We start from the raw sequence: 16,481 nt of genomic DNA, 5'->3' as shown, positions 1-16,481 counted from the left end.
GACCAATTAGAGAACAAGAAGGAGATAATGGGGATTACAAATTAAATACTTGAGTTTTAGAAGAAGTTGAGGATGTAGCTCTCAAAAAGTAAAACGAAAAGGACAGAGTTGAAAAGTAGATGAGGAAAAAAATCCAAAAAATTGAAACTCAGTCTAAAAGATGCAACATTACTAATATCTTAGATGCAAAAACCAAAACCAAAATAAAATGGTTCTTTGAACATTATCACAGAAATAATACCAGAACATTTCATGGAACTAATGACATGAATTTTCAAATTGAAGAAGTATATTAAGTGCCCATGTTTTATAAAACCCTCACTCAGATACATCATGGTGAAATTTCAGCCACAGTAGGGACAAAGAAAAGGTCCTAAAAACTGTCAGAGAAAAGTACACAGGGCACACACAGAGGAAAGGGTGTCTTAATAGAAGAATTCTTAACGGCATCCCTGGAAGCTACAAGATAATGGAGTAATACTTTAAAAAATCAGAGGGAGGGGCGCCTGGGTGGCTCAGTCATTAAGCGTCTGCCTTCTGCTCAGGTCATGGTCCCAGGGTCCTGGGATCGAGCCCCGCATCGGGCTCCCTGCTCCGCGGGAAGCCTGCTTCTCCCTCTCCCACTCCCCCTGCTTGTGTTCCCTCTCTCGCTGTATCTCTCTCTGTCAAATGAATAAATAAAATCTTTGGGGGAAAAAAAATTAAAAAAAAAATCAGAGGGAAAATTATTTCTAACCTGGATTCTAAATCCAGCTAGACTATCAATCAAAAGTAAGCATAGAATAAAGATATTTTTCAAAACACAAGGACTCAAAAAGTTTACTCCCTTGGACCTCTTAAAAAGCTACCGGAGGGCACCTGGGTGACTCAGTCAGTTAAGCATCTGCCTTTGGCTCAGGTCCTGGAATTCAGTCCCACATAGGGCTGTGTGCTCAGTGGGGAGCCTGCTTCTCCCTCTCCTGCTCCCCCTGCTTGTGCTTGCTCTCTCTCTCTCTCTGTCAAATAAATAAATAAAATCTTAAAAAGAAAAAAAAGCTACTGGAAGTGAGCTCCCTCAGACCAATTGGGTAAACTAAGAAAGAGGAAACTTAGGAAACAATATGCAAGGAAGAGAGCAACCAGACCCTAATATAAGGCGGGAGGATGGAAGGCTGCAGAAGGAAGGGCACCAGGAGAAAAGATCACCACATTATCTGATAGTTTGGTTATTTTGAAATTAGTGCTGGTAAGCATCTAACATGGGATGTCGCTGACCAAAAGATTTAAGGATAGGTAGGTGTATCAAAAAGAAGACAAGTGAGACTAGCAATCAGATATTAACCCTAGAAAAGTTAAAGTTTTATAAGGAAAGATGGCCAGAGTCTACAGTTTGGCTCTTTAATGAATAAATATTTAAATAGTCATAACAATATATATCAAAATAATATATAAATAATGTATAATCATAATATAAATAATATTATTGAGAAGCTAACAGAATGAGAAATTTGCATGTATGGTGTGTCATCTCCCATATGTAAAACTGGTAAGTTAGGCAATTGCAGCTAGGCATGTTACTGGGCACCATGGAGGTGAGTATCAGAGAAATAGCTAAAATTTGCAATTGGTTTCCTCTGGGGAATGTGACTGGGTGGAGAAGGGAAGCTGGAGAGTCCAAGTTTTCATTAGATCTTGTTTTACTTCGATTAAAAATGAAATTGCCTAATACTGTTAGGATACCTCTGAAAATACAAGTAGGCATCATGAAATCATTGGGGTTGGTGAGTTAATAATGGATTTGCAGATGAATGTCCTTCTCTAAGTTGTTCCCGTTTGTAAAATTGGGGGTGATGATGTCTAACATGTTCTACATTTAGAAGAATAATCACCAAGCAGAAGTGACAACACTAGGCTAGTAGGAGACAGATGTATCCAGGCAGACCCAAGACAAATTGGAAAGACAAAATAAGTCAGGATGTACTATAGCTGAATAAATAATTGGTAAAGTTGTATGGATATATTTTGAATGCCATGCCTTAAAAAAGAGACTACGCCCATTACCCTTTAAATGTTGACAAAAATTATCCATACATTTGCCCACAAAGGAAACCTCAATACATTTAAAAAGGAAGGAATAATAGAAACTTAATTTTTTGACTACAGTACATGTAGAAATTCACAACATACAGAAATAAGGACCCTCCAAGCCAAAACAACACAACAGCAAACATACTGGATATGAAAAGACTTTCTCGAAAACAACTCATGGGTCAAAGAAAAAATCAAATTCATAGATTGAGACTATGTAGGAAATCATGATAGAAACATTACTGTGGTAGAAATTACTGGCTGCCTTCCCAGCGTTAACAGGACATTGATTTTGTTGAGAGTGTCAATGACCAGCGAAACATTCCTGTTTCTCAATCCGTCCTTGTAGATGGGGGTGGCCATATGATTAAGTTCTCACCAATGAGATAGATATAAAATAATAGTGGTGGGTGGGACTTCCAGGAAAGCTCCTTAAAAAGGTTGACTCAGCTGACCTAATAAACCTTTGGCATATGTGATGCTGGGTTAACCATTTTGTAATCCTAGGGTGACTAATACATGCTAAAAGTAGATGATGGAAAGATAAAAGAGGTATTCCTCAGAAATATACTGCCATCCATTCTGGCCTTGGACTTCCTGCCTCTGGGGAAAAAAAAAATCCTAACTCTAAAGTTGCTATTTTGGGTCTCTTTTTTAGTAGGAGCCAACACAGTTCCTAACTGACAGTCAGATATCACAACTCATGGGATGTAATTAAAGAATAAAAATAGGGCGCCTGGGTGGCTCAGTTGGTTAAGCGACTGGCTTCAGCTCAATTCTTGATCCTGGAGTCCCGGGATCAAGTCCCACATCAGGCTCCTTGCTCAGCAGGGAGTCTGCTTCTCCCTCTGACCCTCCCCCCTCTCATGCTCTCTCTCTCTCAAATAAATAAATAAAATCTTAAAAAAAAAAAGAAAAATAAATAAAGCATGCAAGTCAAGAAATTGGATACTGAACAACAAAACAAAGGAGAGCAGAAGGAAATAATAAAGATCAAGCTAGAACTCAATAAGAAAATTAAAAAAGAGAAATGATTGTGAAATCTTGAGAGCTACTCTTTAGGAGAACAATTATTATTTTTTTTTTTTTTAAAGATTTTATTTATTTATTTGACAGAGAGAGACACAGCAAGAGAGGGAACACAAGCAGAGGGAATGGGAGAGGGAGAAGCAGGCTTCCCGTGGAGCAGGGAGCCCGATGCGGGGCTCGATCCCAGGACCCTGGGATCATGACCTGAGCCGAAGGCAGACGCTTAACGACTGAGCCACCCAGGTGCCCCTAGGAGAACAATTATTTTTAAAAAATATATATAGATACACATTTTACTTGCTCAGTCAAGAATTAGGTGAAGAAGCACAAATAAACACAACTGGATAATGAGAAATTATAAAGGAGATGAAATGATTTACATTTTGTAAAACTGTGCAAATAAACTTGAAAATGTGGATCAGATAGATGATTTTCTTGGAAAATGTGCTACTAGACTGACTCCAGAATAGAAAGAAAACTGAAAAAGGCCCCTAGCAGTGAAAGAAATGAAACAGCTGTTATGTGTGACCAGTTGTTACTGCTCTTCCTGGGGCTTCTTTGCTGTTGGGGTTCTCTAGAGGGGGTGGAAGTGAATTTCTGGTGGGAGGCCTCAGAGTGTGGGGTGGGTTGGGCGTCCTGCCTGGTGATCTGTGTTCTGTCTCTGACAACGGTGGCCATGCCCCAGAAGGGTGATGGCACTGATTCTTGGCATTAGGACACATCCCAAAATAAGGGCCCTAATTCTTTAGTTTTTTGTAACATTTTTCAGATCCATGTGTTACTGGAACCTTTTTGGTAAGAAAAAAATGATGAAAAATTATTTTTAATCACTTGCTCTCATTGGCAGTCTCAGGAACAAAATAAAACAATGTTCTGCACATCATATCCAAATAAATAGAAAGATTTCAAAGCAAGATTGTGCATAAAAAAGGTTGAAAGTGCTATTCCAACAGGAAGATCAGTAGTACAGGAGAAAAGAGAAAATGGTGAACATCAGAGTGCCTTCGGTCTTAATCGTTTCATGGAAAAGTACCTTGTTCTCAAATGCTAGTAACTGGAACATCCTATTGGTTAAAAATAAATAGCATAAGGTGTGAGGAAACCAACTAAGGAAAAAAACAAAGCAACCAGAATGGCCTGTCAGCTAGAAACAGAATAAGGAGGTTATGCCAAAGGTGTCAGGTTCTTATGCCTGTCGTCCCCCCAGAGGCCATGGTTCAAGCCCGGTGTTGACAAAACCATGGTCACGGAGGGCATCCAGAAAGGCTTGTTTGGATGAGCATTTGGTTGAAGTGTCCTTGCTGGTTAAAGTGTTGTATTTTCTTGGAACTTTCCCCTCATCATCTTCATTTAAGCAGATGTAATTCTCGCCTGAGTGGCTCAGTCGTCAAGCATCTGCCTTTGGCTCAGGTCATGATCCCAGGGTCCTGGGATCGAGCCCCGCATCGGGCTCCCTGCTCCGCGGGAAGCCTGCTTCTCCCTCTCCCACTCCCTCTGCTTGTGTTCCCTCTTTCTCTGTGTCTCTCTCTGTCAAATAAATAAATAAAATCTTTAAAAAAACCAAAAAACAAAAACCAGATGTAATTCTAACCTAATGTCCTCTTTTTACCCCATCTTTCCCTGGTAGCGGGAACAGTGAACCATGGAGCTGTATTTCGGTGAATATCAACATGTGCAGCAAGAATATGGCGTCCATCTGAGACTCGCGAGTGATGATAGCAAAAAATCAAGGAATTCCCAACACTCTAAGGCAGGCTCCTATGGTGTCAGTATCCGGGTGCAGGGAATCGATGGCCACCCCTACATAGTCCTGAATAACACGGAGCGGTGTCTGACAGGCACATCTTTTCCTGAAAATGGGCCACCATTTCCATCTCCAATGATAAATAACCTGCCCCTGCATTCCAGCAATGGGTCTGTGCTGGAGGAGAGCAGCGCAGAAGAATTGCAGCTCCCAGAAAATCCTTATGCCCAACCCAGCCCAGTAAGAAACCTGAAACAATCCTCTCTCTTTGAGGGCAAGAATGGGGTTCTAGAATGCAAAGAGGGGCCAGTGAAACCATCCCACATGTTGAACTTTCAGAGGCATCCAGAGCTTTTGCAGCCCTACGACCCTGAAAAGAATGAATTGAACTTGCAAAATCATCAGCCTCCTGGGAGTAATTGGCTAAACACTTTAACAGAAGAAGGTTCCAACAATAAGAAGGCTTGGACTTGCTTCCCCAAACCTGGTAGCTCCCAGCCTACCAGCCCTCCTTTGGAAGATGTGGGCAAATCCAGCGTGACGGCCATTCGTTTGTGCAGCTCTGTGGTCATCGATGACCCCAAGAAGCAGACCTCAGTGTGCGTAAATGTTCAGAGCTGCGCCAAGGAGGGGCTGGTGGAGGAGGCCCTTTCCCCTAGTGGGAGGTCCCTGATGGCCCACAGCCCACACACCCATCCCGAAACCAAGAAAGCCAGGCCGGACGTGCTTCCCTTCCGGCGACAGGATTCAGCGGGACCTGTGCTGGATGGAGCTCGGTCCCGGAGGTCCTCTTCCTCATCGGCAACTCCCACTTCGGCCAACTCTTTGTACAGATTTTTACTTGATGATCAGGAATGTGCCATCCATGCCGACAATGTAAATCGTCATGAAAACAGACGGTATATCCCCTTCTTGCCAGGAACTGGGCGGGATATTGATACAGGATCAATTCCTGGTGTGGATCAATTGATTGAAAAGTTTGACCAAAAACCTGGGCTCCAGAGGAGAGGAAGGTCTGGGAAGCGAAACAGAATCAACCCGGAAGACAGGAAGCGGTCCAGAAGCGTGGATAGTGCCTTTCCTTTTGGTCTGCAGGGGAACGCCGAGTACCTGAACGAATTTAGCCGGAACCTGGGCAAGTCCAGCGAACACCTCCTCCGCCCGTCGCAGGTGTGCCCGCAGAGGTCACCTGCTCAGGAGCACCGGGGGAGACAGAGTGTGGGCCGGGCCTTCGCCAAGCTGCAGGGGGCCCACCTCAGGCCTCCCCAGCAGAGCAAGGATGGGAAAGTTCCAGAAAACACAGGTGGTCGGCAGAGTACAAACACGCACGCATCTTCCCTCCCAGCACAGAATAAAAAGGAGGAGGAAATCAAAACAGCCACTGCGACGCTGATGTTACAGAATCGGGCGCTAGCAACTTCGCCTGACTCCGGTGGCAAGAAGATTTCTGTGAAGACATTTACTTCCGGTACTCAGGTAATGCTCAGGTGGGCCTGAGGTAATGCTCAGGGAATGCTAGCTGTAGGAGGCTACAGGAATGCAGACCCTCTGTCCTGAATCACTAACTGCATATCTGATTTGTGTCAGTTTTCCCCTACAGAGTTTTCAACTTACTGCCAATTGTGTGGTTTTCCAAGTTAACTCAGGTATAGCTAGAATCCCATTGTGGTCTTGTCTGTCAAGTGACCTGACACTATGTGCTTGATTTCTCTGTGTGTGTGTGTGACATCTGAAGGTGTGCAGAATTTGTTTCCACACAGAGGTTCAGTGCTTAGGTTGTGTAGATATATTGACTTTTCTCATGACACTGAGTGACTGGGTTAATATCTGGCCTGAGAAATTAGGTTAATTTTAATTTAGGTGAATCCTAAAGTGACGGAATTTACTTAAGTGGTATATTTAGTGTTTTGGTAGTACCAATAAAAAATAATGATAGTGGTAAAAATGATGATAAGGTTGGTAAGTGTCAGGCACTATTTGTTATAGATTCTAGGACTGCACCAACCCTATGAAGGTAGGTACTATTAATCTCCATTTACAGGTGAGAAAATTGAGGTGAGGCAAAGTGAAGTAAGTTGCCCAAGGTTACAGAGCTACTAAGTGGTGGAGCCAGTTGTAATCAGGATCCTTACCTGAGGAATTGTTTTTGGAAAGTAGGAATGTGTTTGGAAGCTTCTGCATCAGGGTTTTGCCTTCTTCCTGGAAACTTCATCCTGTGGTCTAATAACAGGCTTTATGTTCCAGGCCACACCGGATCTGTTGAAAGGCCAGCAAGAGCTTACTCAACAAACCAATGAGGAGACGGCCAAGCAGATACTTTACAATTACCTCAAAGAGGGGTTAGTGATTTTCCTTAAAGGAGCAAAGTCTTGTCCTTTCTGGGGGGGGGTCTTAATTTCCTTTTCTGAGACCTTGTGTTTTCCCCTCCCTTCCTGCCCTTGTGCGAACTCTTTGAGGCTTAGGAGTCAATGGCTGAAGTTTGCATAACAGTATTTGAGTCGTGGGTCGTGGGTGTGAAGAGCAGGGGGAAAATGAATTTATATATATAATTTATTTTTTTAAGTAATCTCTGCATCCAATGTGGGACTTGAACTCATGACCTCAAGATCAAGAGTCATGCTCTTCCGACTGGGCCAGCCACGGGCCCCTATTTTTCAAATGACTCCTTATTGTTTAAAAAGAAGTTCAAAGATGGGAAGAATGTCTACTCTTCAGTTTTGACTTGAGTCTGCCACCTTGAGTTCTTCATGCATATAGTAGTAATCAGTCGTCCCCTTATTAGCCTTTATTAAATAAAACCCCTTTATTAAATAAAACCACTTCTTCCCCTCCCTGGAGTTGACATTGGCCAGGAGCCCCTGCTCCCATGATTTTTAAAGCATGTATGAGTCATTTAAAAGCACTGCTTTTCACATACTTATCTTGGAGGTTGAGTTTGAGTAATCTGGTTTTCAGTCCTTGCTTAGATATTAGGTCAGGAATTTGCACTTTCTGTTTCCATTGTCTCATCAGAAAGGATTAAAAAGGAAAAAAAGCTTTATAACCTGACGTGACTGCAAGTCACTTGGCAAATACTCATTGGTATCAAAACGCTTCATATTTTTGCATCGTACCTTACAATTAAAGAGCTGACAAAATAGGTTCAGAATGTAAGAGAGGGGCTCTTTTTGGCATGGGGGTGGGGTGGGGAGTAACCGAGCAGATTCTTCTAGCTAAGAACTAGTTGTTGCTGTATTTTTTTGCTCATGATGTATTGAGAGACTGGTGAAACAGACTTTAACAGGAGGTGACTATTTGAGGAAACTTATTTAAAATTTTTTTCCTAACTGCCAGGTATGTGTGATAGAAGGTGTGGTCGAAGTTAGTAAAACTCTATCTGGGGGCGCCTGGGTGGCTCAGTCGGTTAAGCGATTGCCTTTGGCCTCAGGTCATGATCTTGGGGTCCTGGAATCGAGCCTTGCGTCGGGCTCCCTGCTCAGTGGGGAGTCTGCTTCTCCCTTCCCTCTGTGCTCTCTCTCTCTCTCTCTCTCTCTCGCTCGCTCGCTTGCTTGTAAATAAATGAAATCTTTAAAAAACAAACCACAACAAACTCTATCTGATCATTACCTGTGAAAGTGTAGACAAAGAGCTGGGGTATTGACAGTCTCCTCTTGGGCGATTTATTTTTTTAAACACAGGCTAAAAACCAGTTAAAGTCACTGTAAATCATTCTTAGTGTAAGATTTACAAGTAAAGTGTGTGGATGTGGTTGTGTGTGAGAGAGACACACAGAAGAAATTCCTTGCTGGAATGAATATAAGTCAGTTGAGTCAAACAACAAATTACTGAATTCTCACTGTATGTTTTCTCCAGGCTTAGAATGTGGGTACATCTCTTTCACATGCTTGGAAATGGGACCCCTCATTCCAAATTTAGTGTTAACATAGAACAGTTTATTTGAAGAGAAGTACACCATCCATCCTGTTCTTCTCACACTGGCTTTGCCTGCAGCCTTAATTAATTCATACCTCTTGGAGTTTATCTTCTTAAACGGCTCTGTTGTTTGTATGTTGTGGCACCTAAAGTATCTTGAGACCCATGGTTGTACCCCTCACTGTTTTTTCTGCTGCCTCTTTTCCAGAAGCACCGATAATGATGACGCAACTAAACGGAAAGTCAACCTGGTCTTTGAGAAAATCCAGACTTTAAAGTCTCGAGCAGCAGGGAGCACACAAGGAAATAATCAAGTAAATTGGAGTTCTGTATTCTGCAGAGGGCATTTAACTTGGAATGTGGCAAACAAATTGCTCTTTCTTCAGCCTGTACATTCCTGTACATTTGGTTATTGCAGTAAGTGGGAAGTTACCTGAGTAGGGAGCAGGACCTAAGATGGAAGATCATGTTGTAAATATTATTGTGCACCTGCCTTTTTTTCAGCAAGGTTTTTAAAGAGATTTTATTTAAAAAATATATAACATATAACATGATGAAACAAAAAGGTGGTGAACTTTAGAAAGAGAAAATAAGGGCGCCTGGGTGGCTCAGTTGGTTAAGCGACTGCCTTCGGCTCAGGTCGTGGTCCTGGAGTCCCAGGATCGAGTCCTACATCGGGCTCCCTGCTCAGCAGGGGGTCTGCTTCTGCCTCTGACCCTCTCTCCCCTCGTGTTCTCTCTCTCTTTCTCTCTCTCTCAGATAAATAAAATCTAAAAAAAAAAAAGAGAGAGAGAGAAAATAAAAATAGGAAGAACGGAATGGAATCATGGTCGGAGAACCCTAACATATCCAAGGTATTGAAGGAAGCTCTAGAACTTCAGAGAATAAGAAATAAGAGGATAAGAATAGGAGAATAAGGAATAGAGACTGGTGAAGCCAACCAGCATGGGTGGAAGAGAAAGGAAGAAGTGGAGTGGGGCCAAATTCTTTTTAAAAAAACTGCCTGTTTCATTTATTGTGCTGAATTACAGTTGGGATGTGGAGATTTTTTTGGTTGTTAAAGGAGTCATCCCATGTTTGGTGAACATCTGCTACATGCCAGACACACCTTGTGTCCTGACAGGAAGCAACATTTGAGAGGGACGACTAAAAGCTTGTTCCTCAATCCTGCACCGCCTTGAATTGGGACCCACTTCTTGCTTGTGTGTCTTCTCTTTCCCTCCCAGGGAATTCTGCGTGCAAAGGAAAGAGTATACCAGAGACCATTCACAGGAAGTTTGCCTATAGCTTCTTTGTCACTTTGGAAACATAGGTATACAGGATGTTCTTAGGCATCAGCTCCCTCTTTTCTCTACTGTTCAGCACTCAGCTAACCCATGACTGCTGCTATGGCATCCAGTAGAACGATCACACACACACACACACACACACACACACACACACACACACACGAACTATTCCCATGGGGAATCTTTAAATTATACACCTTGCTTATAGGCAGGCTTCGGGGGCTCTACATAGTTCTTAAAATTGGTGTAGGGGTTTTGTGCTAAAACTCTTAAATCCAAATTACCACTGTGACTCTTGCTTTTCACTCACCTGCATATTTTTAGGGTGAACATATCCTTTGGCCTTGATGTTAAGATTGTCATTGTGGGTCACAGACTATGGGTATCCAGACCAAACTAGGGAAGTTAGGTTAAGCCCTCTGGAATCTGGGACACTAACAGTTTCTTAAAAAAAGTAAAGAAGTCTCTGGGAGAAGAAGGGAAGGCAGGATGTTCTAGGTAGAGGGACCAGCATGAACAAATACAAAGAGGTACGTGTTCGCTATGTTTAGGGGACTGGAGGTGATTTAGTGTAGCTGGAGCAGAGAGCCAGGGTGTGGAGAGGAAGTGCCAGATAGAAGGGACCTTGGATATCACAGAAGTTTCCATTTTTGGCTAACGGTGATGGGCCATCACCGATGGGCTTTGAACAGGAATGAATAGTGTGGTATTTGTAGAATTTCATTCCGTTCATTCATTCACCATGACTGCTTAATTGCCCAGACTTTTCTACTCTTGTTCTTTCCCTGTTATTTTCTGAATCTGATTATCTGTGGCCAGAGGCTTTGGAGTTTTATCTTTTTGGTGTCAGTTGAGTGATTTCCTGTGAGAGAAGGAAAGACCATACTGGAAACAGCAGAGTAGGTAGAGTTTTCATTTGGGCAAGAACAATGTACAATTTCCCTCATTGGGTTGGATTTAGATTTCCATAATGGATTGTTCTCATTTTGCCTAAGAAAATAGGAAATCCTGTGTTTTTGTTGATGGTTGGGTTCGGTTAACTTCACAGGAGTAGGTGAGGAAGTACCTCATTCCAACTTCATCACACACAGCTCACACCTGGATTCAGGCGCGTGAGAGCCAAGACGGCTTTTTCTAGCTTTGATTCCTGTTTTTATCCCTTTTCCTCCCCTTTTGTGGTGTTCTAACCACTTTGCTGTAGGATTTTAGCCAAATCCTTTCGAGAGCATCATCCTGTTATTATATCCATGGAAGAAAAAAAAGAGATCGTTAATATTCATACTCAGATCAGAGTCTGTTTTCTAATAGACTCTCTAATCAGACCCCTCTTTGTTACATCTCCCTTCGTTATGGAAATGTAGCATCTAAAAGAAGAAAGCCAATTCAGCCAACATACATTTATTTACTACTTGTATACAGACATATGCAGAGAGCAAGAAAATCTCAGGTTCTAGAATAATGATTCCCAGTGCAATGGAAGTTCTGTAATAGATGGATTGTACGAAGGGCCTTGGGAACACAGAAACATGGGCTTTGGTTATAACCTTAGGCAGTAGAGGGATCTTCAACAAATACTTATTTTTTATCTTTTTACATTGTTTTATTGGGGTATGACTTATATACAGTAGATCGCACAAATCTTAACTGTCTAGTTCATTGAATTTTTAATATAGGTGTGTGTCCATGCACACACCACCCTGATCAAGATACAGAGCACTCTGATCACCCCCAGAAGGTTTCCTTGTGCCCCTTTCTCTAGAGGGGTTTACATGTGAATTGGGTCTTAAGAGTTTGATGTTACTGCTCGCATTACATTTTGGGAGAAAGAAAAGAAAGCATCTCGAACATGTACGTTAGGTTATCTCTGCAATTAATTACAGGCTTCTAATTCTTCGCCTGAAGTCAGAGACCTGTTGGAACAGAAAAACAAATTGACCACAGAAGTAGCTGAACTTCAGAGAAAGCTTCAACTGGAAGTCAAGGTATCTGATTTTTCCTTTTATGTTATTTTTTAAATTTCTGTCTTGCAAAGAATATTTTAAGCAAATCTGGGTGCTCAAGGGAAGCGAAAGCCAGTTTTTTTCCCCCCAAAAGAAATATTCCTCTCATCACTGAGTAAATTCCTGTATATTTGGCTCCTGCTGTCCAAAGAACTTTTTTTTTAATTTTTAATTTTTTTAAAGTAATCGAAGCCCATAGACACAGTTTGCTTTGACAGAGTAAAACACTGTTGGATTCAGGCAGGCCAGTAGGAAACTAAATGCATATTAAATATCCAAACTGAGTAATAGAAGTAGCAGACTGAGGTTTAGCTGTCTTTGTATTTCTCTTAGAAGTATTACAACTCATTCAGTATTTAATGTTCTTTCTAGTTGCAAACTCCCAGGCGTAGTCATATAGGTTGATTAAGTTGTTTAATAAATGAGTGCAAAGACATGGAGTCCATCAGAGTTTTGAGGTAGTCTTCTGTGGGATTGCATTAACGTTCAGTGGAGGTACTTGAAAATCACATGTATTCATCTTAGAATCAGCAGAACATGAAAGAAGAGAGAGAGAGAATGAGAGCAAGCTTGGAAGAGCTCCAGGGCCGGCACGACCGTAAAGTGGAAGAGAATTCCGTGCTGCAGCAGCGCCTGGAAGAGAGCGAAGGGGAGCTCCGGAAGAACCTGGAGGAGTGAGTTCTGGGCCAAGAGCCTTGGTTCCTGCATCCGATGTAGCCAGAATCTTTTTGTCTGTTTAATACTATCCAGCCTTCCAAATATTTAGAGGGGCTGCTGACCCTTCCTTTTCTCCCTCTTACCTTGTAAAATTGCGAAGCTGGTGACACATGCAAGACTGGTAAGCAGAAAGGTTAATAATTTCAAATTTCGTTGTATACCTTAAAGGATGCCTTGTAAAGTTTTAGCCCTGAGAGTGGCTCCTGGAGCTGATAAGCGAGAAGCAGGGAATACTGAATGGTGATATCTATAGACAGAGATTTCAAGGAGCCTGGACCCAGCCTCCAAAAAGCACGTGTCCTATGACTTCTGTAATCTCCCAGTTTGTGAATTTTATCCTGAATGCTGCTGACCAGTGCTTATGCCTCTGTTGAGTCTGCAGAGAGGGAAAGTCAAAGCCAAGATGGCCCTGCTATTGCATCATATTAAAATCTGTGAAAAAGGGATCTGAAGCCAAAGTCTGCAAACGTGCAGTGCTATGAAGCTCTGCGGCCGTGGTGGAGGTCTTAAGTGAAGGTCTAAGCAGGAGTGAAATCCAGAAGGAAATTCAAGAAAAATATAATAAAATCATTTGATTGCCTTTGCAATTTTGATGACGTAGTTTTTGCTTTAAAAACATTCCTAGAGGTTAGTTTTAGAAAAATTGGTGAGAAAAAAACAAAATTTAGGGTGTAGTAAAGACTTTACAAAATCAAAAGGTAAAATAGTTGTGAGTTTGATTTAGAGCAGAGGTTGGCAAACTTTTTCTATCAGGTAGTAAGTATTTTATGGTTTATGGGCCATATGGTCTTTGTTGGACCCCTTTTGTTCTGCCATTGTATTGTGCAAATGACCACGTGTAATACATAAATGAATGAGCATGGCTCTATTCTGATAAAACTTTATTTACAAAAATTGGCCGTGGGCCAGATTGGCCAAGTAGGCCATAATTTGCTGACTCTTCTGGGGCTGGGGGCGGGGTGGGGGGTAGGGAGTGGGGTGGCTTTAGTGAAAGCATTATCAAAGAGGTTCTGCTTTTTTGGGTCAATTTCTTTCTTATCATCTAAATTCTAGTACCCTACAGTCTCCTTTTGGGGAGAAACTGTCACTGCATAACCTTCCCCATTACATTGGTTTGAATTCTCACTTGCCTTCTTGTTGGACAAATTAGACTGTAGACATGAGTTCCTACCAGTGCCTTTTCTGGTTTGTGATTCCTTGTTCAGTATAGAACGGAGAATGGGAGGCTCCTTGGGGCTTCAGAGGACTCTGTTTGACCCTCTGAAGGTTTGAAATCAAACTGGATGAAACAATGCAAGGCTTAGCACAGTCTCTCTGATGGGCTTCTTCCCCTGCTAGACTGTTCCAGGTAAAGATGGAACGGGAGCAGCACCAGACCGAGATCAGGGATCTCCAGGACCAGCTCTCAGAAATGCATGATGAATTGGACAGCGCCAAACGAGCTGAGGACAGGGAAAAGGGAGCTCTGATTGAGGTAAGGGGGGAGGGCGTGGGATAAGGTGTCAAGAGAGGCCCCATCTTCCTGGAGAGGGTGGGGTGGGTAGGGGCGGCGGGGTCTGGATACTACGAGCCATGTTCCACTATGCCTATGGCTAGATTCCATAAAAGCATCATCTGTAATAGTTTTTAAACTTTGTCTTAGGAAAAATTTCAACCATACAGAAAAGTAGAAAAAAATAATTCATTAACTCCCATAGAACCCCAACCCAAATCCAGTGGTTGTCAACATTTTGTCATACCCCATTTCTTCCTGTTCATTCATTTATCCTATTATTTTTTTCATCTGTCCATCTATTCATCTTTGCTGAACCATTTCAAAATAAATTACAGATAATACCACACTTCACCCCTAAATTCTTTGGCACGCATCTTTAAAAAATTAGGGAATTTTGTTATAACCACAATATTATTATTATACCTAAAACAATGAATAATTCCTATAATATAACAATAATACCTGGTCCTTATTCAGAATTTGCTAGTTGTCCCTCAAGTATATTTTATAGTTGTTTCCTCCACCCCCAACCCAGGGTCCAGTCAAGAATCCCATATTGCCTTCATTGTACTCTTTCTCTGCCACCAATTTCCTATTCCCTGCTCTCTTTCTTCCATTCCATTGATTTTCCAAAGAGACCAGACCAATGGCCCACATTCTGGATTTGTCTGGTTATTTCCTCACGGTGTCTGTTAACTTGTTCCATTATATCCTGCATTTCCAGTAAATGTGAAGTTAGATCTAAACACTAAGAGATTCAGGTTAAACTTTAGGCAAAGACACTTTGTAAGTAATGCTAGTAATGGGAAAGCATTTTAAAGATGCTCATGCCCATACAGCATTTACCACAGTTTTTTTTTAAGGCCCCCACAAGAGTGTAAGCTCCAGGAGGCAGGGGGGTGATGGTTGGCTTAGTGTTTTATCCTCATTAGCTGTTCCAGTGCCTGGGACATATAGCACTTGGCAAAGATTTGGTGGAGATGGTTGGATGGATTCATTATGAGTAAATGAATGAGTGAATGAATGAATGAACACTTTTGCTATGTACACAGGCTGTCCGTCTGGCTTCTGCCCATATCAGTATATTCCCTATTGACTATTTAGTTCTTATCAATCCACGAATCAGTGAATGAAGGTGACTCTTTCCTCTGCTTAGCATTTGTTAATTATTGTGTAGTTTCCTAAAGACAGTCATTATCTCTTCCCTGAATTAGACTGCAATCCTGTTAAGGTGGTAGATACATACATAGGTTGTGAACATCTACATTTTTTTTTTTTTTTTTGGTCAGAGATGGGTATAATTGAAGATCAGAAATAGAATTTGTATCTCTGTGTCCATTTAGATGTTTTGATATTGGCTATAATTATCATACCCTGTATTTTTGGCATAGTTTTGAAGCTTATTTCCTTATAAGCTTTGGTTTGTAGGAACAGCCAACAAATAAATGATACACAATTTAGAACAATGCAAAAAAAAAAGAAGAAGAAGAAACCATAAAAAAATAAAACAATAAAGGTACTTTGTCAGCATTTACTTCTCATTTTCTACAGCTTTCCCCCTAAGGGCCTGGGTCTTTGTTCTGGTCTTGTAGTTCAAGTTTCTGGCTGCCTCCAAGTCTCAGCGGTCAAGTGTTTTCTCACTCCCTTCCTTGTTTCGTTTTGGACTAATTCCCTGGAGGGATTTTAGGTCTTGATCTTTAGAACTTAGAGTCTCTTCCCTGTGACTTGGTGGTGGCAGAGAGCAGAGCGCTGGTGGCTACCCAGTTATAGGTGTTCTCACAAATTCATTTACCATATGGGCAGAGGGGAATTGTTTCTCTTCTCCCACATGAGCATCTATCTCTCTGCCTCCACTTAGATCTTTTCTCCTGAGAAAGCCTTGGACCTGTTCCATAGCACCTCTTTTTATCCAATGACCTTTATCTTAAAAACCAGCACATTCATGGTATTATATTGCTTCTCATGGTTCCGCCTTCTTCTTGGGGCTGAGTTACAAAGACAAGGTACATTAGAATGGGGTTTTGAAAATGGTGTATTTGTTGCTGAAATATTAAAACATCATAAAATGGGGGTGCCTGGGTGGCTCAGTTGGTGAAGTCCAACTCTTGATTTCAGCTCAGGTCATGATCTCAGGGTTGTGAGATGGAGCTCTGCATCGGGCTCTGTGCTGAGCATGGAGCCTGCTTGGATTCTCCCTCTCCCTCTGCCCCTCCTCCCCTGCTCACGCG

The 16,481-nt window shown here is 41.9% G+C and overlaps 1 protein-coding gene across 4 annotated transcripts in view; it reads left to right on the top strand.

Annotated features, from left to right (window-relative positions):
* CGNL1 (cingulin like 1) overlaps positions 1–16,481 on the top strand; it is a 157,174-nt gene that overhangs the window by 53,506 nt on the left and 87,187 nt on the right. For 2 of the 4 annotated variants that reach the window (XM_078079283.1, XM_078079282.1), the window contains exons 2-7: positions 4,724–6,316; positions 7,085–7,179; positions 8,961–9,066; positions 11,922–12,023; positions 12,567–12,715; positions 14,097–14,232. In XM_078079283.1, coding sequence (XP_077935409.1) covers positions 4,739–6,316; positions 7,085–7,179; positions 8,961–9,066; positions 11,922–12,023; positions 12,567–12,715; positions 14,097–14,232 — 2,166 coding nt within the window. In that variant the 5' untranslated portion in view covers positions 4,724–4,738. Of the gene's footprint in view, positions 1–3,352; positions 6,317–7,084; positions 7,180–8,960; positions 9,067–11,921; positions 12,024–12,566; positions 12,716–14,096; positions 14,233–16,481 lie in introns of those variants that run through there. The other 2 variants (XM_036107017.2, XM_036107016.2) reach the window with 1 other exon arrangement.

The sequence above is a fragment of the Halichoerus grypus genome, chromosome 8, assembly GCF_964656455.1.
Source record: "Halichoerus grypus chromosome 8, mHalGry1.hap1.1, whole genome shotgun sequence".
Lineage (NCBI taxonomy): Eukaryota > Metazoa > Chordata > Mammalia > Carnivora > Phocidae > Halichoerus > Halichoerus grypus.
Note: the sequence above shows the minus strand (reverse complement) of the source record. Positions and strands in the feature narration are given on the sequence as shown.